We start from the raw sequence: 25,385 nt of genomic DNA, 5'->3' as shown, positions 1-25,385 counted from the left end.
ACCAGGGTTCGACTCCGGGCTGCTCCCTGTTCCCTTCTCTACTTCTGTGCCGGTCCCAAGCCCGGTTGCTTTGAGAGGGTTGCGTCAGGAAGGGCATCCGGTGTAAAAAAAAAAACATTGCCAAGTTTACCGTGCGACTCGTTCGCTGTGGCGACCCCTGATGGGAAAAAGCCGAAAGGGAAACAACATTTTTCTTCATTTAAATTAATGACAGTACATTTAGTATAATACTAACAAGACTGTATTTAATACCACTTCTTTTAGTCAGGCCATAAAATAGAAGGTGCAGGCAAAATATATATTTTTTATTCTTATAACCATTTTTGTTAGCCAGTTTAGCTCGTGCTGGTTTGCGGCGCCTTCCATCCGTAAAACCAGGGTTCGACTCCGGGCTGCTCCCTGTTCCCTTCTCTACCCCTTCCGGTTCCAAGCCCGGTTTGAGAAGGTTGCGTCAGGAAGGGCATCCGGCATAAAACATTGCCAAATTTACCATGCGACTTCAGGGCTCCAGACTGCGACCAATTGCTCGCATTTTGCGACCAAAATTTGAGAGTGTGCGACTGAATTTTACATCCAGTCGCACATGTGCGACCAGTAAATTTGCCTCCCCCACCCTCCGTATTTTTTATACATTAAACGTGGAAGGGGCACGTCAATGATCAATGAAATAATCTGAGACGCGAGCGCACACACACGCAGGCAGACACACACTCGCGCACATACTCATGAAACGCGAGCACACACTCTCGCGTGATACCTGTCTGTGAGGCGGCCACTGCGTGTGAAAAGAGTAAGTCACTGTAAGTGGCTAAAATATGTGGAGGGGCGGGGCCTAGAGATATTCGCGCGCGTAAACATCTGTGGGAAGGAAACGGAGACAAATATAGTCACAACCTGATATGTGCGTCTGAGCTATGAGCAAGCGAACCATTGATTCATTCTTCCGACCTGCGGCTAATGTAAAGCAGGGGTCTCAAACTCGCGGCCCGCGGGCTATTTGCGGCCCCCAAGATGATATTTTGCGGCCCCCGACTTAATATGAAAATTTAATGTAACTGCAGCCCGCCAGTTTTAATGAATGACACTTTTTCATTGTCGTGCACGGAGATGACCAACCAATAACAGTGGTGTAAATTACTCTTGGGGGCGGGACAATGACAGGGCTTGAAAGCAGGACACCTGACAGCCCCCTCCCTCCCCGGACCACACTAAGGAGTTCCTTACTTTCCTTTCTAGAACGTATCTATTCGCTCGTAATTTTCTGAATACATGCAGTCCGTGCTGAACTTTTCTCTGGGTCTCACAGACCCGGAGGAAGGTTTAGTGTTTTGGTTACGGTTACGGCGGCGCATCAAACAGTTATGCATGGCCGTTACGGCGGCACACCGCTCCTGCGGGAGTCGGGTCAGCTGAGGAGAATAAATGTCCCACACCTACATGCGTGACAGCTAACGGGGCTTGAACTTTAAACACGTGCGGGCAAAAACAACATTAGTTTTAGACTCACTGAAAATACGTGGGGAAAATGCAACGATAGACGTGTTTGAGATGAACCGGCACCTCGCCTGGATCATTGGGGAGACCAACGATGATTGACAGTTGATGTTGGAGCAAAAACAAAAATATATGTCTCACACCAGGTGATCTGCGCAGCGTTGAGTTCACCTGGGTGATCTCAAATACGCTTATTGTGCATCTTGGCTGCACCTATTTGGTGTCACAAAGATAAATTTCCATCCGTTTTCTTTACTCATTTGTACTGTCATGACAGCAATAGTGCTGTCAGTTTACCTGTTGTTGCATTTTCAAAAGTGGAGATTAAAATGTGACACTGAATTAGAAACAGCGCATTGTAATTTCTGCATCTATTATTAAAGTATTTATTAGTAATACAGTGGAAATTAGTAGATTTGGTTAGCATGTTGATTTACGGTATGCGCCCCTAAATTTTCTGGTTGCGCCCCTAAAATTTTCAGTTAGGGGCCACTGTGCTCCTAGTGAAAAAAGTTAGTCTGGAGCCCTGGACTTGTTCGCTGTGGCGACCCCTGATGGGAGAAGCCAAAAGTGGAAGATTTTTGTTAATGTTGCTTTTTTTAAAGTATTAAAAAATATGTTTATATTATTAGTAGTCAGCTACTCTTCTATAGATAGATAACCCACTACAAATAAATCCTTGTATCAGTGTGTCTCATTTGTTTGTGTAAGTAGTCCTTTGAGGCGTGAGAGGGGCGGATTCACCGACTGCAGCAATAAGAAAACGGTTTTCACAGTAATAATAATAATAATAATAATAATATTCAAATGTGCTGAAAAATTGCAAATGATTCTTGTTTTTTAGCCCAACCAGAACAAAGTTTCTTGTTTGTTGGTTGTCAGCCTTCAATAAAGTTGATACTTTTTAACTTGAAGGAAACTCAACTGTTAGGAGATGGTTTGGAGACCCCCCCCCCCCCCCCCCCCCCCACACACACACACAAAAAATCTATTGTAATAAAGTCAGAACCTTTGTTTATGCGTCCATTTTGTGGATAAGTACATTGCTTGAAGATGATTTACAAAATATACCATAAGTGTAAAAAACAAACAAAGCTTCAAATACACCTTAGAACTATTAATAAATGAAATATTTATGAAAAGTGTAATTACTTATCCACATGGTACTTTCTGTCTTTATGCATAGACTGGATTTTTTTGTAGTCTGTTTACAGCTTTTAAAAAAAATGAGTCTGGTACTCTAACATGTATAAAAAATCTTTGTTTAAATCCCTGTGAATTGTATTTTCCATGCAAATGTTGTTTGTAATTCTCAATGGTTCTGTTCAAACCCTAATCTTTGTATACAGAGGAAGAATAAAAAGAACTAGCTGACATATTGTCATTAGGGAGAGGGCCTTCTCCACAGTTTGTGTGTGAAAATGAATGTTTTGGGTAACTTGAGAAAGACGTCGAGCCATCAGTTCATACTTGTGCTTGAACTTTTGCATCATATTTTTTATCAGTTTTTTTTCATTTTTTATTCAAGAACAGTTCATCTCTGTGGGCAGTGCAGTGATGTGGTGACTAATGCAGAAGCCTGACTGCAAAAGAGGTTTCTGATTTGAATCTCAACTGCTGCTTGTCTGTGCACACTTTGAAGAATACCATCACAAGTGATAGGATAACGCACAGATGCTCTCTTTTAGGACACGCATTCAAAGTGCATGCCTAGTTGTCCTCTTCTTTCTTTCTGATAGACTGAAGTACCTGTCCAACGACAGCAGGGGTAAGCTCCAGGTGCCCCACATCCCGAACAGGATAAAAACAGGATGGAAATTAGATGGATGGAGGTTCATTACTGTCAGAAGTGCCTTTCGATGTGTTGTCTGTGTGTCTTCTACCTCCATCTAAAGGCTTCAGACTGGGTGATAAATGGCTAAGGCTGGCACGCCAGACTTTTTTTTTTCCTCATTCTGGCGCACCTTTGGGGGTAATAGCTTTAATCTTTTTCTCTGGAGCTCTAGGATCTGATGTAGCGTTTCAGCCTCTTTTTAAGGACACTGTGTCGGACAGTTTCTCTGAATTTCTTTTGTTCTTTTAAAGGCCCACTCTCATGAAAATCATGTTGTTGGTGTGTTAAACATGTTCTTGTGGCATTTTTCTGAAGATGGAGGACATATCTGAAGAAAATTAAGCTCAAAATCACATTTTTGAGTATTTCTTTATTCAAATCAGTGTGAATCAGTAGCAGACAAAGAAATGCTCTTTGAAAAAAATTATATTTATGACTCAGAAAATATGCTGGGTGGGTCGTAAGCTCTCTGGTCTGCCCCATTCTGATGCGTCCACTTGTAGACGAATAGATACGTCTTTGTTTTCCTCGCACAAGCTGGCATCTGGCTTAAAAATCTATAGCTGGAAAGCTCCAATATTGCTCACCATTTTTGTCCACTGGTGTGAGGGGCCGTTTGCTAGCAGGATAGTATGTAAACATAGAACTCTCAGATATAAATGACAGGAAGGGGGTGCTGGGTTGCTTCGCACCAACAGTCCCTACTACAACCAGAGGCAAATTTCTAATGAACTGCTGCTGCTCTGCTCTGAAACTGTAACCAAATAAACGACACGTCTTTTGATTTTGGATAAAAACGGCCTCATAATAATAAGTAAAAACCTATAGCTGGCTTTCCTTGGCACTGTCTGATAATCTGTAACACTCAGAATTCTTGTTTTTCTGATTGATTTAATTTGTCTTTAGGCCAATCTGAAGTGCTTCATTAGGCTGTACGAAATCACTGGGTACATTAGTCTGTAAATAATGGCATCACCTTCATCTTAGTTGCTGTTTGAAGAGGTCTAAACGTAAACAGGATGTGTTTGTCAGCCCTGTTGATAAAATCATCCATTAATGTTTTATGCAGACACATTAATTCATGATATTGAAAGTTACTGCCTGCAGCAATAGCAGCAAACATGGAAGGACATGGTTTTCTTCCTTGCAGTTAGAAACTTTATGTATGCCTGTTGAGTGCAAGATTCCCCTCTGCTGGTTCTCTTCACACAGAAACTACCCTCCGCCCTCCCCTGCTGGGCAACTGACAGGCGGTCTTGATAGTGTGCAGGTGGAAGAACCCTTACCTGGAGGGCTGCTCCCTGGTTACAATCCCTCCAAATGGAATCAAAGCGCCACAAAGCACCCTACTGTTGCATCAAAGAAATCTCCCCATCTCTCATTAAGCTGGGGGCATAGAAAATCTCTCCTTTGAAGACCAGAAATCTGCAGAGTCTTACCGACAATACTGATCACCTAATGGTTTTTTCTCACTGAAGTGTTGGTGTACAGCTGCACTGTGCTGCCTCCACCAAAGAAAGTCTGTTTACTTTTGTTCACCTCACTTACATAGAAAAGATGCTTTTATCATTTTTGTGATTTTTAAGCATTGTTACTAAAACACCTTGAGTTCCTCAGACTACGCGTGTGGCTGTTAGAAGCTGATGAATACTTTGTCAGGCAGAGTGTCGCTTTTTATTACAACACATTTATGCCTGTTAATTAAGGTTCAAAGATCTTCTATGCACTAATTTGTGTTAAGAGATTTCATTAAAAACAACAAAGAAATAGTCAGAGGAGTGAAAGCGTAACAAGGATGTTGCTTAGTAATTAGTGCTTTAATGAGTGTGTCAGTCAAACAATGAAGTTCTGTGGGTGCAGAGCTGACGGCTAAGCCTCAAAATGTGCAGTTCAGTCTTAAAAAACGGAACTGTCTTTTGCTGCTCTGCCCTAAAGGCATGCAAAAAACAAACAAACATACAAATTAAAATACTTGTGAATGAATAGGGAAAAAAATCTATGTTTGTGCAACATGTGAAACTAAATTCCTGAAGCTATTGTATATGCCAGTAATAAAGTGAATAAAAAGACGTGGAATATTTGTTGATGCCTTTCAATAAGTCCAATACAAGTCTTATCAGCTTTTCAAGATTGATAATTAGATAAATTAGGAAGAATATACCCAATTATATAACCAATTTACATTGTCCGGACCCATGGAGGGTTGTAAATAGGAGCGGCCACTTCGAGGTGCATTTTGAGGGGAGTGCAGGTGTGTTTTGCAGTTCCTATTCGTAAGGCTAACGTGTTGCACGCACCTCTGATGTTGGGGGGCCACGCTCTAATCCAGGGATGTCAGACTCCAGGGATCTAGGGCCGGCTTCCTGCTGGTTCTTCCAGAAATCCTGCCTTCTCTGTTGTTGATTACCTGGATCAGGTGTGTTTAGCCAATAAGGAGCTTCAATGGCAGTTGGTTGGAAAACATCTTAGACACCGGCCCTCGAGGACTGGATTATGACACCCCTGCTTTAGTCGTTCATAAAAGCATAATGCTTTTGTAGCGACTCGTGAACACGACACTTTTTAACGTGGAAGCTAAAAACGAGCATATATGTCTGTTTACATAAACTTTTCTCATTGTTTTTTTATTGTTTTTTTTATACTTGTCCAGCTGAGCAAACAGATGAGAGATGAAAGCCTCTTGTGTTAGACATATTTTACTTTTACAATAGGAGTTATGAATCTTTGGACACACCAGAGGTATGTTTGATTAAACATACCTCTTATATTTGTAAATTTCTGTGTTGGACCAGAAGAAAAAGAAAAGGGGGGGGGGATAGGAGGGTGATTATAGAAGGGGGGGGGGGGGGGGGTTAAACCATGAAACAGCACAAAGCAACAAGTTGCTGGATGGTTGTGTTCTTAACGGTTAGGTTGAGATGTAATACAAATGTAGAAGGGGGCGGGGCCTTTTCTCACTGCACACTCACGTTGCCAACACACCTGTTGGCTCCAAAAATGTTCACATAGACTTTACATGGACTTTTCAGTAAAAGTGGTGGCTTGATCGTCTGTTGCCCAGGCCAGTGTGAACATAGCATTCGTCACAACTGTTCTTACAACTAGATGCGGGGTAGATGCATCTGCAGGTGAAAGATGGGCAAACTTGTAAAGGGAATGCAGGTTTCCAGCATTTTTTACGTAAACAGCACCCCTACCCCTGGTTGAAAAATGGAAAATCTGGACGGCACACCTTTGTCTCACCTACATCCCCCTTACTTTATCGTTACATGTTGTATAAGTTGTTACTATGACCTGTTTCTCTCAGCATGCTCGGAAAGACATGCATGAACATTTTCACTCTATGGGCTCTATGGGCTTTTCACTCTATGGGCTCACTGAGCAGTCTACAATATTGCTCTTTTGTGTGGGCCACTTTTGTGCCTGGATTACCCATTTTTTGCCCGTGGCCCATATCTAGTTGTAAGGGCAGTTAAAAAGCCATAGAATATAATTTGGTATGCCATCCCACGCAGCTACAGTTGTACTGAAATGTTTTTTTCATTGCCAGCGAAAGCAGTGCAATTGACAAAAATAAAGAATCTCTTAATCTACTTGTACTACCTGACAGTTTTATTATTTAAAAAAAAAAAATAGCCAACCTTTGTTTTTCTTTTTAATTTTTTTTTTTTACTTTACAGTGTTTTTGTTATCAATTTTTTTACACAAGTATTGAAACGCTGGTATAAAGTGTTAAGCTTTTTTTTTTAAAGGTGGTCTAAACATAGATCCGTGTTTTCTATATCTCTACGTCGTGACTCATTATAGACGCTCTGAATGCACAAATATGTAATGTTTGACAAAAGATAATGAGACAAAAAGAGAAACCTGACATTTAAGCGGAAAAAGTTGGCATACACAGAAAAAAATTAGGTTTACTGTTCAAATGAGAAGTAAGTTATTTATAAGACCTGAACCTGGCTCTGCTTCTACTCTAGTATTGTTGTTTAGCAGGGATTTTCTGGCAGTTTTTTATTAATCACAGAATTGCTGCATTATTATGGTGGACTGCGTTTCAGTTGATATCCTCAGTGATTCCCTTGTTTGCCTAGACATATAAGGTTCATCTAGAAGAAGTTTATGACTGACGGAAAAAGTCCCTGAGATCATTGCATGTTTGCAGTAGGAGCAAAACTGTTTAATGACTGATAAATTATTGCTTTTTTAGCAAAACTTAATGAGATAACAAAGTCAATGGTTTCTCCAGCAGCCGAGGATGTTCATGCGGACTTGCATCCTTAGTAACTGTGGAAGAGGCAGCAGTGTATCCCTTGTGCTATCCTAGGCACTTTGACATTGGGAATGGGGTCATCTAGACCCACTAGACAGTGCGCTGAACTTTTTTCTTCAAAGATTTGTGATCTTCACTGGTTTCCATGGATTACATGAAATCCTCTTCACCTTTATCCACCTTTGTCATGGTAGGGAGAACACGTCAATGGTCATCTTGATCCTGGGTCATACTGATTTATTCTGTTCATAAAAAGCTTTTTCTTGTGAATCACAAAACTTGACAGAATTTCTGTTTTGAAATATAAAAGTTGGAAAAAGTGAAAAAAAGCTCAAAATCTAGAGTTGTTCTTTTTTTCTTCTTCTTTTTTTTGTTCAAAGGTGCCGAATCAGTCCTTTTAAAAGTGTTTAGGTGCCTAAATGTTGCTTGAACCAATGTATCGTAAATTAAAAAACATGCCAATTTTTCTGAAAAACATGTAATGCATCATGCACACTTGTGCTGGGTATCACCAGTAATTTCCCGAATCGATTCCTATCACCAGAGCCTGGATTGATTCGATTCACGTTTTTTAATTTATTTTTTTATGATTCTTTTGATCTACTCAATTTAATTCAATTCAACTTTGAATTTACTCAGTTTACAGTAGGCCACTAAGTGGAGCTTGCTCCTTAGCATTACACTTTATAAGATTTGAGCAAAAAACTATTGGAATTGCAAAAACGTATTGGAATTCTACTGCAAAAGAATAATATTCTAGGTTTAAGGTTGTGGTTGGTATCTTTGCAAACTGAGTCCAAATGTTTTTCTCAAATACTTTTTTTCTTAATTTAGGCTGACACCTGGTATTGTTTAATGTTTTTTATTGGATTCTGACCAAGGAGAGGGAACAGGTGTGTTCATAGGGTTATAGACAATCTCTTAAATACAGAGGGGAAGTTTAATTTCATCAGATATGATCAACAATTTCAATTCTTCCTTAGGTTTAGGTGCGTTTTTTCCACAACTGTTAAGAAATTATCTCATGCTGTTGTTGTTTTACTCAAGTTTAACTTACACAAATACATTTAAGTGCTATTTCTGCTGCTAGCTGTCATGGTTTGGGTTTCTTTGTATTGGGTTTTTCGTTCTATCTTGTTCTGTCATGTTTGAGTTCTGTTTCCTGTTTTATTTTGAAAGTTTTCCTGTTTTGTCATGTTCTTGAGTTTTACTTCCTTGGTCCCAATCTGCCCTGATCATGTTCACCTGTGTCTTGTCAGTCCTGTCTGTATATAAGTCTCGTCTCTGCCTTCCTGTTGTGCTGGTCCATTTATGTCTCTTTGCCCTCAGTGAGTTTTTGTTTTGTTACCCTGCTCTGCAACGCCTTTCGTTAATTAAACCCCTTGCCCTGGAACCATGTGCCTCCGTCTCTGCATTTTGGGTCCTTCATGCTCACTAGCCCCCCCATACCTGACGCTAGCGCTCAGTATTTAAAACAAATTTCTTCAGCTTTTTTTTGTGTGCAAACTTTTCATACTGAACTTTTTGTGAGGACGTAGGGATTTTTTATTCATAGGGATTTTATAGTGAAGGTCATATTTGACATATGCTCATATTTGCCTGCTAATTGTAGCTACATGGTTATAGATGTCAGAGTACTTATAATGCTATGCATTCTCTGCCCTTTTCCATCTTGGCTCTCAATAAGCCATACTGTCAGTGGGCTAATTAAAGTCTCCTCTGTTAATGAAGTTATCTGCATTTCAATTTTTTGAAATGTTTTAGTGTGCCATCTTACTCAGAAGAGAGTGAGATGGCAGTAAGAAGGAGAGTGCAGAATAGTAGACACCTTTTTACTGTGAAAGTGTGCCATTTTATACAAACAGGCTCCAATCCAACACAATAGTTCTGTAGGCAAAAAGGGAGAGTTTTGCAAGGTTGTCCAAGTGTAAACAGTAAAGTATGAGTTCACAGGAAAGAATAGAAGCCTGTGTATATATTAACCAATGGTAACTATGTAAAAACTTTGCTAGAAGGACAAAACGGTGACTATGCTGCAAAAGAAATGTGACCTAAACTGAAGTAAACTTTCTAGAATGACAAGAAGATGCTACCTTAGCTGCTTTTAGATTCTCTCTCTGTCTCGACATTTAAATGTAATAGTTCATGACCCAACCGATATCAGCTTTCACCACATCTTCTTGTAAGAAGCCTTCAAAAAGTCCTGAAGCTTCGTCTGTCTTTTGTCTGTGGCTGTAGGCTGATGGAAATTAGTATTATGTTGTTGCCTTGGAAATGAGATAAAAGTTATGCCTGGGGAGGGGAGTTTGCTGTGTGGTTTGGTGTGTGACCGACAGCTACAGTCTATTTTCATATCTTTATTAAGATTCTTCCACCAGCAAGACAGTAATAGGCCCTCAGAGCTCTACTTTTTATTGAAAACTTGGACAAAAGTTGGTGTAAAAGAAGTTTAAATTCAAAAATTATTAGAATAATCAAGTTGTAAGTCAAACATAAATCTCAAATGCTCCCTGAGCATAAAATTAGGTATTCTTTTTAAGACAATTACTCCTAGTATTGTATTTCTATATTTTCAAATGTTCCTGACTTTCATTGTCTTTCTTTATACTGTTTGCCTCTTCTTACTTTTTCCCAAGTCTAGTGTTAGATCTAGAGCCTCTTCTCAAACCTTTTCTTCTAATTATTCTTTTCAAGTACTATCTTGTTTTGCCACCATTCTTACTCATTGCACCAAAACCCTGCCCCTGGGGGAGGAGGTGTGGAAACACAGATGGTGAGAAGCGAGAAAACTTTCATCCGTTTATTCTGTATTTTTTCTTTATTTTTTTCCAAGATTGGACGCTAATGTGGAAAGTTGCTGCATGTATTAAGACGCATCGCCTCTAAAGCCGCCATTGCTGTAGTTATTATAAAACAAATTGATACGCCTTCTGGTCACACAGTTCCTCAATCAGATTGTAATGTGATTATGGATTCTCCTATTCATTTCATTTATTAGGATTTGATTTGCTTTAAACATTCGTCACGGGATATTGTCCTATTGTTGCCATCCATAAACAAAGTGTGTGCAATTACCAAAAGCCCTCTCTTAAACATCAACCAAAGCACCCCAAAACCATTTTTTCTGCTTTGTTCTCGGGATAACTTTGACCACAAGTCTTTCTGTGTGTGCGCTGTCGCTACCCAATGTTATAAACCGAAGCATCTATTCATCTTTGTCTATTGTGGTTCTTTCAACATTTATCTTTGTTCCTCGGTCGTATGATCATTTTAAGTGAGGCGGTTCCTTTCTGAGCGCTTGAGTAATATTTTCTGCAACAGCAATTAATGAACAGAGGGCAAAGCCAATTTTCTGTTGAATCCAACAATGAGTCAATAATTCATAAACATAAAAATACCCTAAATTGTTCCAGTATGTCACTCCTTGTTATTGATCCTATTATTTTTGAGAACATGTTCCATGAGCTTTGCAATAGGGTGTAACAGTAATAGATTAGTGTACAGGTACTTATATGAAAAATTCAAGCCCTGTTTTTACACTCTTTGGTCAAGATGGAGGCCTTAAACACAAAAGGATTTGTTTACTTTAATAGGTTGACTTTTACACTTTGGACGCTAAAATAAAAGTATGCAGCAAGTTGAGGATCCTAGTATGTGAGGTTTTGCTTTCAAAAGAGCTTGAAATGAAGCTGCAGAGTGATAATTGAATGGAAGCTTTTGGAGTAAGACCTGAGGCAATATTAATTCCAGTTTTCACATATGGTCATGATATCCTGGAAGAGTTCAAAAAAGTGTGATGGCAACCTTCGAGCATGCATGTCCTCTTTAATGTTGGAGGAGCGCAGGATTTAGTTGCTGACAGAAATTTAGATGATGTAGTTCGAACAGAAGGTCAAAAATTCTCCAAAGACCTAGAACTCCCTGGAAATTGTATTTTTTTTATAGTAGGACTGTATGTAGATATAGTTGTGTTGTTTATAAACCAGTTTTTCCACTCCATTGTTGTTGCCTTTTCTACCAAATTTGGCATCACCAACCTTAATCATTCCAAAAATGGGCGAGACAAAGGAGACTGATGGTTACTAGAACCTATTCATTAACGCCGTTCTACAAATGGCCATTCCACCATTCTTGAGTCATCCCACTGTGATGCATCGAAACAAAGTGATGGACACGATGGACACTATGGACACAGAGGCTCTAATATTACAACTATTAGTCATTTTTCTGTTAAAAATAATTACTCCCAAACATTTTTAACTCCAGCCTTTAAAGAATGAGAAATAAATATAATGTTGTTTCAAAAAGCGACTGTGGTTGAGTGTCTGCCCACTGTCAAGTCAGACCAAAAATTACTCATGTGTGTGACCTAAATGGGATTTTAGCTTCAACTTGGCATTGATTTTTTTTATAAGAAAGTGGTCATGTTGGGGTAAAAGGAAGCAGAAATGGGTCAATCTTGTAAAAAGTAAATGTAAAGCCTAGAATGTAAAAAAGCACCTTTTTAATGTCTACTTTGACGTTTCTGAAGCATAATTGAAAAGATGCAAAGTTCTTCTGTTGTGCTTACCACTGAGGTTGTAGAAATGGCAAAAAATACACTCCAACACATTTTGAACAAGAAGTCATGAGTTTGTGGGACTATAAAGAAAAGTTTAAAGTCATTAGGAATTTTTGAACATTAAGTCTTAAGTTGGTTTCTTCAACATTAAGGTTTTATATTGGCTTTTTTTGTCGTTTCAAATATAATTTATCACTATAAGATGTCAAAATAAAAACTGAACAAAATAACTATTTGGACTATTTCACGCCTTGTTTTAGGAAAAGTGAGTCTTTTAAAGTGGTAATTATTCTTTGCAAAGTAAATAACACTAGTACACCAGCAATAACAAAATACTGCTTTTATCTTTTCCCTTTTTTCGTATGAGTTGTTTGGAGGCTTGGTGGTTGTTTTGCAGCAGTACGTTCATTTTGACTGCAGCACAGGTTTGTTTTGTGGAAGGGAGCAGCCTGCCAGATCTTCAGAGCTAAAAGATCATTAAAAATTAATGGTCCCATGAGGGCAGCTACACAACTGCACTTTCTCTATTGATCTCAAATGTTATGGTGGGAGCACATCAATGACACAATGCATCCTCTAGAAAAGTTTGTCTCACTGGAACTTTTGAGGACAGTCAAGATAATCCATTACAGTTTCAACAGTAGAGTCGTCTTCCTCTTGAGAGCTTTTCTTTCCAAAGAAAGTCCTTTAAAAAGACCAGTTTTATCTGGCATTGGAATGCAATTGTTGTCCTAAAGAAATACGGCTTTTAAAGCCATACTTTAATACTAATTAAGCTTTATTTCTTCGTTGTTGTTGTTTGTTTCTTTTTGCTTTCAGTGAGCACACAGCTGATTTGTTTCTGTGAATTTATTAATTTGTTTGAATTTCTGTTCTTTTGTGATTAAAGTCGTCATGTTATAAGTACATCTTATTGAAGTACTTTATTCCAATATATGACTAAGAAATTAAACAGAAGGTCTTAATTTTGCTGGGAATAAACATGTTAAAAGGGAAACTACTATCAAAAACTTTCTTTTTCTCTATTCTCACATGGAATGTCTTAACATGTAATCACTTCTTTTCTGTTCAAAGTGGTATCCATGCAAACATTTATGTGAGAAATTATTTTCCCATATAGATGCACCCTGCTTTGAAGTATCTGGGTGCTGATATGAGATGGATTTAAGACAGAAGTATATATCGATGGAATAAATTGTCATTTGTTATGTGCTGTACCTTTGTTGATCTTGATGCTCAAATGCACAAAAAGTTAGGTATTGATATAAAAAAGTGAACCACTGGTTTAACTACTTTTTTGCTTTGGCATTGTGACTTAAACACAAACACAGTCTGATCAGAAGTTTGCCGATTGGTTCCTGCTTTGCATGTCCATGTGTCAAAGTATCCTTGGGCAAGACATGGAACCTCACATTGCTTCTGGTGGGTATAGGTAGGTGATATTATTAGGCAACAGAGCCGCCATCAGTATGTGATGAGCCCAGTGTGAACGGACCACAGCGCTTTAGGCCTTCAAGGAAAAGGTAGAAATGCACTAAACAAGTTTAGACCATTTACCATTTTCTCTGGATGAACCTTTTTTTGGTTTTTATATTCTCATTTCTTTCTGAAATGCTGTATCTTGAGTTTAGATGCATAGTTTTTATGCTTTGTTTCATTTATGGTGTTTTATCATTAAAGGTTTAACTTCAAGCACATCATATAACCAAGTTTAATTATAACTCAGGCATTATTTTTTCAGAACGGCAAAAAATCTGGTTATTACCAACAAACTTTATTCCTGGTTTTCAATCCAGATGGTGTTTAAAGTAAGGAGTGTGCAAGAAATGAAAACTTGTAGAACACTAGACTGTTTAAGCTCCTCCAATTCTGAAGTGGCTGTTTAACAATCATCAGCACAAACAATATGCAATTGCTCATGGGCATTTGTGACTCACTGCTGTTAAGTCAAAGGTGCTAAACTGTGTACATAATATCCATTACAAGAGAAGTGAATAGCAACTGTGCTGCTTTCAAGTCCTGCTGCCTGCTGCTCCAGCAGCAGGATGGGGTCAGAGGTCAGACTTTGCTGCAGAACTTGTTAAGTCAAGCTTGCATCAGATCTTTGTAGAGTCAGATTAGACGCATGTTTTTGTAATTTAAGCATATAGTATTGAAAAAAATAATATTGTAAAATAATTCAACTTATTCTAAATTAAAAAATCCAAAAGTTGAGTATTGTGTTATATTTTGAAACACGTATGTGTCCTTAGAGCTGTGACAGTGTGGTATTTGTGATCACCGCTGTGATAAGGCAGCAGGAGTCGCGGTGTCGCTGTTAACCCCCCCCCCCCCCCCCCCCGCCCCACCAAACACAACAGCCACCAGCGGTCGCGTTGCAAATGAATACAATTCATAATTACAACGCACTATTCTTTATTAACAAATAACAGTAACAACTAACTAATAACTATCTATGGTAACTAATGAACTAACTCAGCGTCATTAGTTACCGCCCTGGAGTAGAGCTGTGACAGAGTGGGATTTTTGATCACCGTGGTGATGAAGCAGCAAGAGTCGTGGTGTCAGGACTCTTGCAACCCCCCAAAAACACAAAATGCATAACATGCTTGAGTTTGCCTTTGGCATTAGACAAACTCCCTGAAGGGGAAGTCAATTGGTTCTTAGCAAAGAATATGTGTTCAGAACAATAGAAAACTGTTGGCAAGATTAATACTGAAATTTCAAACATTGGTGCTTAGAACCAAAATAAAGACTTTTTTCTTCGTCTTTTTTTCCAGTCAGTGTTATAAATTTAAAAATCTGACTGTATCAAGGCAGATGCTGCTTAGATCAATTTTTGTAAGTTGTTGCACAGAATTATAAACAAAATGACTTTTGAAATAGAAAATAAGTCACTTTACTTGGTATCCAGGATCTTCTGAGAAGGAATTGGAAAGGCAATGCCTCCTCAAAATGGTGTAGACCAAGTACCAGGTAGACACTCATGGGACACAAGGAGAGGAAGTAGTTAATTTCTGCTTTCTCTTTGTTCTCATGTTAGGTGATAGTCCCACATGTCTATTTGTCTCCTGGCTTCTTAGGAGACAAATCTGCACTCATTTCCTCCTCTGTAATCCTTCTCAAAGCAAAACTATCCATAGGTGCATTTTTACTCTGAAATGCAAAACTGAATTCAATATGTGTCCACAACTGTATCGTCAAAACAGACAGTTCAAGGGAGAAAAATGGAGGCTCGCTTGAGTACTTAACTGGTACTGCACACTGCAAATTATGTATTAGAGTTTCCCGGCAGTTTTGGAATGCAGCAATAACAGCACCTTTGTCATTCCTGGCTCACTTCTCTGGCTGACTGCGCTTCTTGATGTTCAGACATTAGGTCATAGTTAAAACAGCTTAGGTGTATCCTTGCAGCTCTCCTATTACTAGAATAACAAATCTCAGCAGGTTAGATTTTCATACCCCTTGCTTGTTATACAATCTGCAATTCCCAGTAAATTAGTAAACTCTGATCTTAGTCCCATTAAAAAAAATGTATAATGGGTACATTTGTCCAAACATTCAATTAAACAAAAAAGCATCAGTAACACAGTTTATGAATAAATAGATAAAAACATTGCACGTCTAGCTTGCTGTGTGGGGTAACAGCTGTTAGAGAAACAGGAAGTCTATTTCATTTATATTTTTAAAAATAATGAATTTTCCTTAAAACTGAATCTACCTGGGGGTCCAGTAATAGCTTAGTCCAGGGGTCGGCAACCTTTTTTACTCAAAGAGCCATTTGGGACCGCCCCTAATAAAAAAGAAAGCACTCGGAGCCACAACCCGTTTTGACATCATTATATATATTATGCATGTATATATTATTCAAAGGTGCTCATTACGTCGATCGCGATCGACCTTCAATGACATGAGTGTAGATCGCGGGCCAGAAAAGATTTAAAAAAAATTACTTCTTTAAAATCCACCAGCCAATCAAAATCCTCAATGAGAAGTAATTATAATTATTATAATTATTATAAAATACTCATTATTTTCCAAAGTCACAGGGAGCCACAACAGATGGATGAAAGAGCCACATGTGGCTTTGAAACCATGGGTTGCCGACCCCTGGCTTAGTCACAACTGCCCTAATAGGAAGGCTGTTTGGAGGTGAAAAATGGGTCAACCTGAATGCAGGTCGTAGACTGCTGGGTGAGCCTGTAGAGAAAAAATGTTTGCTGACAAGTGACAGGTTGTAGCAAACACTAACTTAGCATGCAAGTGTAAAGGAAAGATGAAGTAGGTGTAGGTGCATGCACATTGTCTGTTTTTAAAAATAAAATTAACACCCCAAAACCTACAGATTGCATAAAGGCCCATAAGTGCTGCTATAAGTGCATGCTCCTTTGCCCATTTTTTTCCCCGCAGACAGCCTGTATCTAGATATAAAGGCAGTAGTGACTAATGGTTTACTAATGACTAGAGTTGGTCTGTGCAACTTTCATTAGTCTTATGAATACTTCACGATACACTTACCACACACACACCAATCATGCATGACTTTTTCTATAAGCCTCAAGGGAAATGCAAGACACACCTGCCTTCCCATTAAGATGCACCTTTAACCAGCCGCTCCTCTATGACCCTTCATGGACTCGGACAACCGAAATACCCACGGTATCCATACGGGTCAACCCTCGTACAGGTCCTTTTAACTATACCTAAAGCTGCTTGACCTCAGAGAGAGAAAAAGGGGGTTGAAAAATGAACGAATACGTTTAACTATGAAATATAACAGTAAACATAGTAATGTAGAACGTGAAAATGCTAAAATAGGTGTGTTAATAAAAAGCTACTAATTAAATTACTCCGAGCACCCTGTTGCATACCTGCTGGGCTTATGTATGCAGCAGAAATTAGGTTATTTTTTCCTTTCTATTGAGGTTACATGTCTTTTATGGTTATAAGTTAGTACTGCTTCGAGTCTTCCCATTTTTGGCCCAAAATTCATTTGGGCACCATGACAGCATGTTTTTGGCCACCATACCAAATGATGTTTTGTCCATTTGTGAATTTTATTTTGCTTTACCGTCATACCCAAGCCTTGTGTGCCATTTATGCCGTTGGGTCCTGTGCATAAAAAACAGCCGTGGTTAGAATTCACAACAAAGCAGATGCTTCTATATCCTTCCGTCTAAACATTGTTAGCATTTTGTTTAAAAAAGAAAAATAGAGAACATGTTGTTTGCATTCCAATGTTTTTCGAAAGACAAACACTGCATACCTTACAGTTTTTATACTATTATAAATGCAGATTATCAACATTAACAAAGTTTCAGACTGAAACTAGGAAATTGGGTCAGCCGTTACTGTTTTTCTCAAATGCTGAAACACATTTCACAAACGTGCCCTCCGTGTTCCCCAATGTCTAAACACAACACCCTTTTCTAAAGCTACATAAACACAACCACACCTTCTCACTTCAAAACTCAAAATTTGACGGCAAAAGAGCAGCTCGAAGCTTTCAGAAATGTAAACACAATTTACATCATTACATCAGCAAAACAATTGGAAACAGAATGCTCAATTTGTGAGAAGGTTCTTTGTTTCACAACTGCCAATGCATATTTTTAGAAACTTTACAGTAATGGATGTTCTTAGATCAATGCACAGGATTAGGCATTTAGATTTGTGAGTTTCATATGAAGAGTATAAATCTATAATAAGTTCTGCATGTACAGTACTGTAACACGTCAGTGCAATAACAGAATCTACTGCAAACTATACTCTTGAAAACATGATCAGGGAGTGAAGTTATTTTATTTTATTTATTCACACCACACAAACACACCACAATCACTGTGCAGCATCATTTAGTGTATGGGTGTCTGACATAAACCTTCCATCTCCACGATGAGAAAAACTCTATAGGGTTCAGGAAAGAGGAGTAAGTGGTTACTGTTGGTGGTAAACCACTCTCTGATTTGGTTTTGTCCCAAATGATCACATAAATGTGATGTGCGGGCCCAGGATGGTGTTGTTGGCGGTCCAGGAGGATGTCTTTTGGTTCCTCTAGGAAGGCGAGGAGACGTTGGGTGTTGTAAGACCCAAGGACAGCATGCCGATGGACAAGCCCCTCCAAACCCATCGCCGCACAAATAGTAATATTATCTCCACCACCCCCTCCCCCCCGTTGCCCAGGAACCTCAGTGATGGCTATTTGGCCAATGATGTTACGGCCTCTTTGCCTTCGTTTCTGCAGTTTGAATACCATAATAATGGTTGCCACGGTGAACATACTTATGTTTGGACAGACTCTTAGTCTCGCTTCAGCCATTGTCATGCCATGGACAATGACATTGTCAATTACTGTGGCTCATCTCGTTCGTAATGATGGTGCGAGGTTGTCTTGCTCTCCCTTGTTGGCCGTCTTCTCATCCTCCTCTGATTTGAACTCCTCTTCGACGTTACCCGGCTCCTCTTCCTCATTGTCCGGCTCCTCTTTCTCCTCTGATCTGAACTCCTCTTCCTTGTTATCCAGCTCCTCTTCCTTGTTGTCCGGGTCCTCTTTCTCCTCTGATCTAAACTCCTCTTCCTCATTGGCTGGCTCCTCTTCCCCGTTGGCCAACTCCTCTTTCTCCTCTGATTTGAACTCCTCTTCCTCATTGGCCTGCTCCTCTTCCTTTTTGGCCGGCTCCTCTTCCTTGATGGCCAACTCCTCTTCCACCATGGCCAGCTCTTCTCCCTCCTCTGACTCAAATTCCTCTTCCCCTGACTCTTCCTTCATCCATTGTGTTTGGTTGGAATCTTCATCAAACTGTGCACTCTGAACTGGCTTTTATACATGTGGTCACAGCATTAGCAACAAGTGTCTTCAATTTTGAGTCCTTGTGTGTAATGAATGACGCTAGGTGTGTGTTCATTGTGTTCAAGTATTGATGACTGTGGCAGGCATTTTGCATCACATGAGCTTTCATCTCAGAATATGAGGAGAGTTCTTTTGCAACTTGTGTTTTATCAAAGAAAAATGTGTTAAGATGAATGAGAACGGAGGATTGTGTTTTGTGAAATGTGTCTTCATGTGAAATGTGTTTATGCTATTGGAAAATGGTTGCTAGCTTTAGTAAATGTGTTTTGACAACTGGTCATTTGGTTTAGGGGATTGGCTTTTGTGTAGCATTTGAGAAAAACTGTAATAGGAAGTTAGACTCCAGGGTTGCCTTAAATCTACTTTCTGGTCATCTTGCACTTAATTTGATCTGTTTGTTGTTTGTTCTTGGTTGATTTACGATGCGTCTTTCTCCCATTTGATTTATCCAGGTCTTTCTGCAGCTGTCCAGAAGTTCTCCCAGTCTTTGCAGGAGTTCCAGTTTGAATGCATCGGTGACTCAGAGACAGATGATGAGGTGAACATTGGTAAGTTTCTTTTATGAAAATATACCAATTTTTCCAAAACCTAATTCTTTCAAACCTAACACTAAAGAATCTGTTACAATTTTAAGGAATATGTTTAACTTCTGATTTGAACATAAATCTGCAAACCTTAAATTTGCTGTCCTAACTTGGGGAGTTTGAAAACGTATGAGCATTGATCATGAGTTTTCCATCTTCCAATCCGAATACAAGTCCAAAGTTCAAGTAGTTTTAAATGGTTAGCATTAACAGAGACATTTGTTATCTGCTAAACCGTAACAAAACAAGTGACAGGACAATAGAGTAGAGACCGGGCAAAAGGGTTTCAAGAATGACGTTACCTGTGAACTCTACTTGACATTGGTGTGTTGTTTCACCACCCAAATCCTCTGAGTTAATCTTATACTTAACACCACATCCCAGAGGAATTTCAACAGTGAAGCGTCTTGATGGTATTAGAATGCCTTTGTTGCATTTTAAAGTGATCAAAGCCTTTTTTGATGCCATCAGACAACTGTGCTGGCATCAGGAGCAAATTACAAAGACATCTTCCTTGTGTGTTAAAAATGTTACATTTTAAAAGTAAATTTAGGGCTTTTATTTTTAGTCTTTAATTATGTTTAAATAATTAAAATAACACATTTCTTATATTGGGTGCCCCCCCACAAACACACAGTTTCATGGATCTTTTGTTACCACTGCTATTTCAATCAATGGATGTAACAGAAAGAGGATGATTGTGGTTCTGTGCATTAACTGTATATGAGAACTGGACTGAGTGACCTCTTCGCATTCCAAACAGGAAGTACCCGTTGGCTCTAAGAAGCCAAAATGACAACCGAATTTGCTTTATTTTGTTGGCGTCGGTAAGGAAGTCATTTTCTATCAACCCCATTAGTGTGCTATTTTCAGGTGAAGTAAAATATGTATATAAAATGTACAAAAATATATCCCCTATATAGTTAGCAATAACTTATTATTCATTTTTAGGTTATGTAATTATATGTAGAAATATATGTATGATTTATTTCTAGTTACAGCATTCGCCGCAGAAATCTTGGGATTGCCTCATAGCTTCTTTAAATGTTCATTTCGATTCAATTGAATTTGTTTTTATTTATATAGCCCAATATTACAACACAGTTGCCTGAACAGGTTTTTCTAATTGGACAAAACATAAAATCAGTTATAATACAAGAGCTGATTGCTAAGCTAAACTAAACAGACTAAGCTAAACTGGGCATCCCAGCCTTAGACCAGGGGTCCCTAAACTATGGCCCGCGGGCCGGCCCCGGCCCTGACCACCCTTTTGACCCGGTCCCCTGAGCGGTACCAGAGAGAGTACCTTTTTTTTTGCATTATTATTTATTAGGCTGGCCATGTGATCAAGACCTCATGGCAGCATGGAAAACGGAATCCTTGGTATTGTTTCCTCACGTCAATAAAGCTTATATGATTATAGTAGTAGGTTTAAAGGTTGTCATCTGGACTTGGTTTGTAAAGTTGAAGACATCTGTTCTCAAATCCAAAAAGCTTTGTCAATTCTGAAATAGCTTGTAAAAAAGCAGGAGGAGTCAGACCTGAAACTGGATAGTACTGTTTCTGTAGATTACTTTGGCTTCAGGTCGTTAGGAGTCGTTTGTTCTCAGCTGGAGTTGGGGAGACAGTGGCTACCCTTCCCAACCTGGTCATCTCTTTCAGTTGTTACTGACTTGTGAGTTTGAGTTTCAGAACACTGCTGTAGATGCAGTTTCAGGTCTGACTCCTCTCCCATGAGCACATATAAACCAGCTCTTCTACCAGCTATTTCAGAATTGACAAAGCCTTTTGGATGAGAGGTGAAACGTCTTCAACTATAAAAACCAAGTCTAGATGACAACCTTTAAACCTACCACTATGATGGAAGCAACCTGGATGACTGAGTCTTCACTTTACCTTATGTAAAATATTGCAAATTGACTCAAAGCCACTTTTCTTTATTACAGAATCAGTGATTTACATTTACAGTTGAAGAGTGACGGTAGTCAAAAGAATTTTAACACTGGAGCTAAAGCTTAAAAGGTTAATATGCTTGCCCAAAGGACGTTGTAGCTGGTGGCGGGGCTAGCTCTACTATTATAGATCAATTACTCAATTTCCTACTTCCTACAGCTTTAGCCCCTGAAGACCGCATGCTGCCATGATGTTTGCCACATTGAGGATCAGGTTAAATTAAATCTGCATCCACAGAGAGGTGTGCCATGCATATGTAATATCATTTCAGTTAAAACCTCACTGTCACATTTGGGCATGAGGTCATCTTCCTCTCAATGACTCCAATGGGACCAAGAGGACAAAAGATGATTCATGTTTTCACAAAGTTAAGTCTGAGCAGTTTTCAGTCTGTGAAGGTGGTTGGTTAAGAAGAAAGTGAGCCGCCTCATCAGTCATTCATCAGAATTCAATTCTGAGATTTGTAGATGTCTATTGTGTCCGTGCATGTATAATTAATGCAATTGATTTGCTTATGATGCTTGGTCTGTTTCTCTTTAAGTCTGGAAGAGATCAAAAGGACTAATTGTGATCCGTGTCAGAGATTAATGGAGGTAGAAGCCTTGTAGCCTCCAACGGGGATATGAAAGCAGCCGTGAAGAGGGCCGCGGCGGCTCTAATGGGCCGCACGGCCAGCCTGGCCTCATCTTTCTCTCCTTGTTTTCCACTGCACTCATTATCTCCAGGTTAGATTCTTCCCTCTAAGCTGAGCTGCGGACTGCTGAATTACCGGCCATCTGTGAGGGCCGAACCCCATATCAGCCGGTTCGACATGAGACTGGATTTTCATCAGAATGCAGAATGAAGAGTCCCCTTTTTTTCTGACAAAGCTGCGGCGACTGTGTAGTCGCCATGAGTGTAGTTGGTGATTATGCCTAATGGAACAATTCAGATCCAAAGCCAAGCATCATTAGGGCAAAACACATTTACGTTTGAGGCAATGTTCTTGTTCTCTCGCCTGTCATAAAATATGTGTTGATCACGCATTCAGTAAGGGAGATTTGACTTACCCACTTGTATTTATAATACAAACAACTGGCACAACAGCTGACAATTGAAAATGAGCTTTGTTAAGGGGAAAAAAAAGTCCTTTAGTCCATAACAAAAATCAAAATCATCATTGGTTACTGAGGTTGCTTCCATACAAGAACAGTCCTTCAGATTCGGTTTCAATAGGTGCATCTTACTGGTAATTATTCACTTTTATTTGGTTTTGTTAGCTGTGACATACAGCACTCTCAGAAAATGGTTTACTTCCAGCTCCAACTAAATTAGGTTAATTCAGTAGCCATTTTCCAAGAGACAGACTCCACCATGTTGGAGCCAGACATCATCAACAGTGATTGGTCTGAGTTGGTCAAATTCAGCACTGAGTTGTGGGACTTTTTTGAGTGGAGTAAGCCCATCTCACTTCATTTCACCCATCTATTTACACACTATCCTGCTAGCTTACAGCCCCTTTCACCCAAAACCTAACATCACCAGTGCAAGAAATATGGAGAGCAATATTTGAGCTATCCAGGTGTACAACCCAGATTCCAGCTCAGACGAGGAAAACGAAGACGTACTTGGATCAAATTGTCTACAAGTGAATGAATCAGAATGGAGTGAAGGGACCTTGTGGGCTGCCAATTGCAGCTTTTATACATCATAACTACAAGCTTTTTCAAACATGTTTTCATCTGGTTCTAATTCATAATGGTTTGAATAAAGAAAAACTCCAAAATGCCATTTTTATCTTGATTTTTTTTATACATGTCCTCCATGGTGAGAAAAATGCCAGAAGAACATTTAGAAACACAATTTTCATCAGAGTGGGGTCTTTAACGTTCTTTACAAGCAAAATGGTTGCTTATTTATTAAGGTTTCATTGTTGGCAGTTTAGATTTTTTAAATCTAATAAAAAATATAAAAGTATGTACTTAGTATTGCCAAGTATTTCTTTAAATATTCATTATTGGTAAAGTTTTGGTTAAATAAAAAGGAAAATTGATTGTTGTTGTGCTCCTTTGCAGGGTGTATTTTCAGGCTCAAGTGTCTGTATTATATGATACTGTACAAGCAATACAAAATGTATTTCAACAAAACTGGACCAAGTTTTAGTTAAACTAATGAGTATATCTCCTTTGGCTTCATGGTGTTCACTCACCATCACAGCAAGAAAAGGCCATGATAACTATTAGAGATGAAAAATGAAACAGCCTGTTGAAATCAATCTAGTCATCAATGAAACTGAGCCTTCTGACTGACACAGCTAGACCTTCGAGTGAATGCCACCCACCACCCTGATGCAGTATCGGTACAGTTCACTTTGATGCTCCCAGCCTCCTCACATAACACTGGAGTCCTGTGTGTGATGCCAGACAGGTTCACCTGACCTTTTATCGATTTCCCTCTGTGACTTCTTGCAGTGACATTCACATTCCATGTCAGTTATCTAGGAATCAATCGGGCCAAAAGATTGATGCTGCTCTAGAGATTTAAATTTCAGAAAAGTTACAAAGACCCACCGTTGGAAGGTCAGTTCCACTCGGAGTCTTTTGTTAGTTCTCACAACCAGATTAATCCAAGGGGTTAGCTATTAAAAGAAGTGGTGACACTTAAGTTGTACAACGTTAATAGTAGCAACAAGTCTACTAATGCAGAAAATGTCTTTATTTCTGTCTATCTTCTTTTTACTCTTACTGAGACCAAAATCTTAATATCATCTACTGATTCATGTCCTTTATGGTCCTTTCTCCATTTACCAGTGAATTATATGCGAGGTGTAACCCCACTTTGACTCCCATTTTCTTTCTAATCTTGTCCCATCATCGCCTCCTGCTGTGCCCTTCACCCCCTGAGAGTTTTGGGCTGTTGATAAAGGGGCTGGTAGCGTTAATAGAAGGGCCAGCTCGCCTGCAGGATCACTGGCAAAAAGTCATTGTTCTCCATTTTTTAAAAGCTTTTGGTGTGAAAATGGACCAGAGTGTCTAAGATGATCCATGGGTCTCCATGCCAGGCTGTCAGTGCTGATAATGATGTTACTATGTTGGCAAACAGCAGCTGCACTACTGCTAAATGGCTGGACACAGGGTGACACAGGGGCTGACCAACAGAGGCCAAATTGTATCTGGCCTTCTTTTTAATGAAGCTCTGAATCCATCAAGGCAGAGTTCTCTAGCAGATAAGGTGGGATGAGTCGAATGCTGAATTCATCAGGCCATGCAGAAAGAAATATATGCTTCTAAAGAACAGCCCAGATGGTGCAAACATCCCTACCCCAATCCATCTCTCAGTATATTGTAAAGCCTAGCAAGGGGAAGAAATTTTGTTTCTTACTGGAAGCCTTAGTTTTAAATTGGGCAGCTGCATTCGTTTATTACTTTTTTTAAATGTGCTTCACTGTGTCTAAAGCTGCAAAGTAAATAAACATTTCAGCGTCATGCTACTGGGGTTGTGGGGAGCCTGGAACATCTGATCTTTAACAGCTGTGGGACTGTTTAGTCTCTCCCTAAATATCGTCTGTCTCCTTAATGCATGGGGGCTCGTTGTTTGTACTCACTGTGAAATATACATTTTAGGGTATTATCTTTACCAAACATCGGAATTTTCTAAAATGAGCTTTCTTTGTGTTTCAGCGCAATCATTCAAAGAGTTTTCCCAACTGCTGAACACTGTCGAGGAGGAACGAAGGCGCTTGGTAAGAACGCCGTTTGACAACAATAATAATGACGTTACAACTGGAAGAGTGGATTGACAGCACTAATTACTATAACTTTTTAACATTTTTTTTTTACTTTCTTTCAAACTTTTTCCAA

At 39.2% G+C, this 25,385-nt stretch overlaps 1 protein-coding gene across 6 annotated transcripts in view; it reads left to right on the top strand.

The window, feature by feature from the left end:
- Positions 1-25,385, top strand: part of arhgap42b (Rho GTPase activating protein 42b) — a 125,147-nt gene that overhangs the window by 31,027 nt on the left and 68,735 nt on the right. For all 6 annotated transcript variants that reach the window (XM_078929554.1, XM_078929556.1, XM_078929553.1 and 3 more), the window contains 2 exons: positions 19,462-19,557; positions 25,206-25,267. In XM_078929554.1, coding sequence (XP_078785680.1) covers positions 19,462-19,557; positions 25,206-25,267 — 158 coding nt within the window. The remainder of the gene's footprint in view (positions 1-19,461; positions 19,558-25,205; positions 25,268-25,385) is intronic.

The sequence above is a fragment of the Oryzias latipes genome, chromosome 13 (genome assembly GCF_053564925.1).
Source record: "Oryzias latipes strain Hd-rR chromosome 13, Olatipes_Hd-rR_3.1".
In the NCBI taxonomy this organism is placed as follows: Eukaryota; Metazoa; Chordata; class Actinopteri; order Beloniformes; family Adrianichthyidae; genus Oryzias; species Oryzias latipes.
This window is presented reverse-complemented; position numbering and strand designations above follow the sequence as displayed.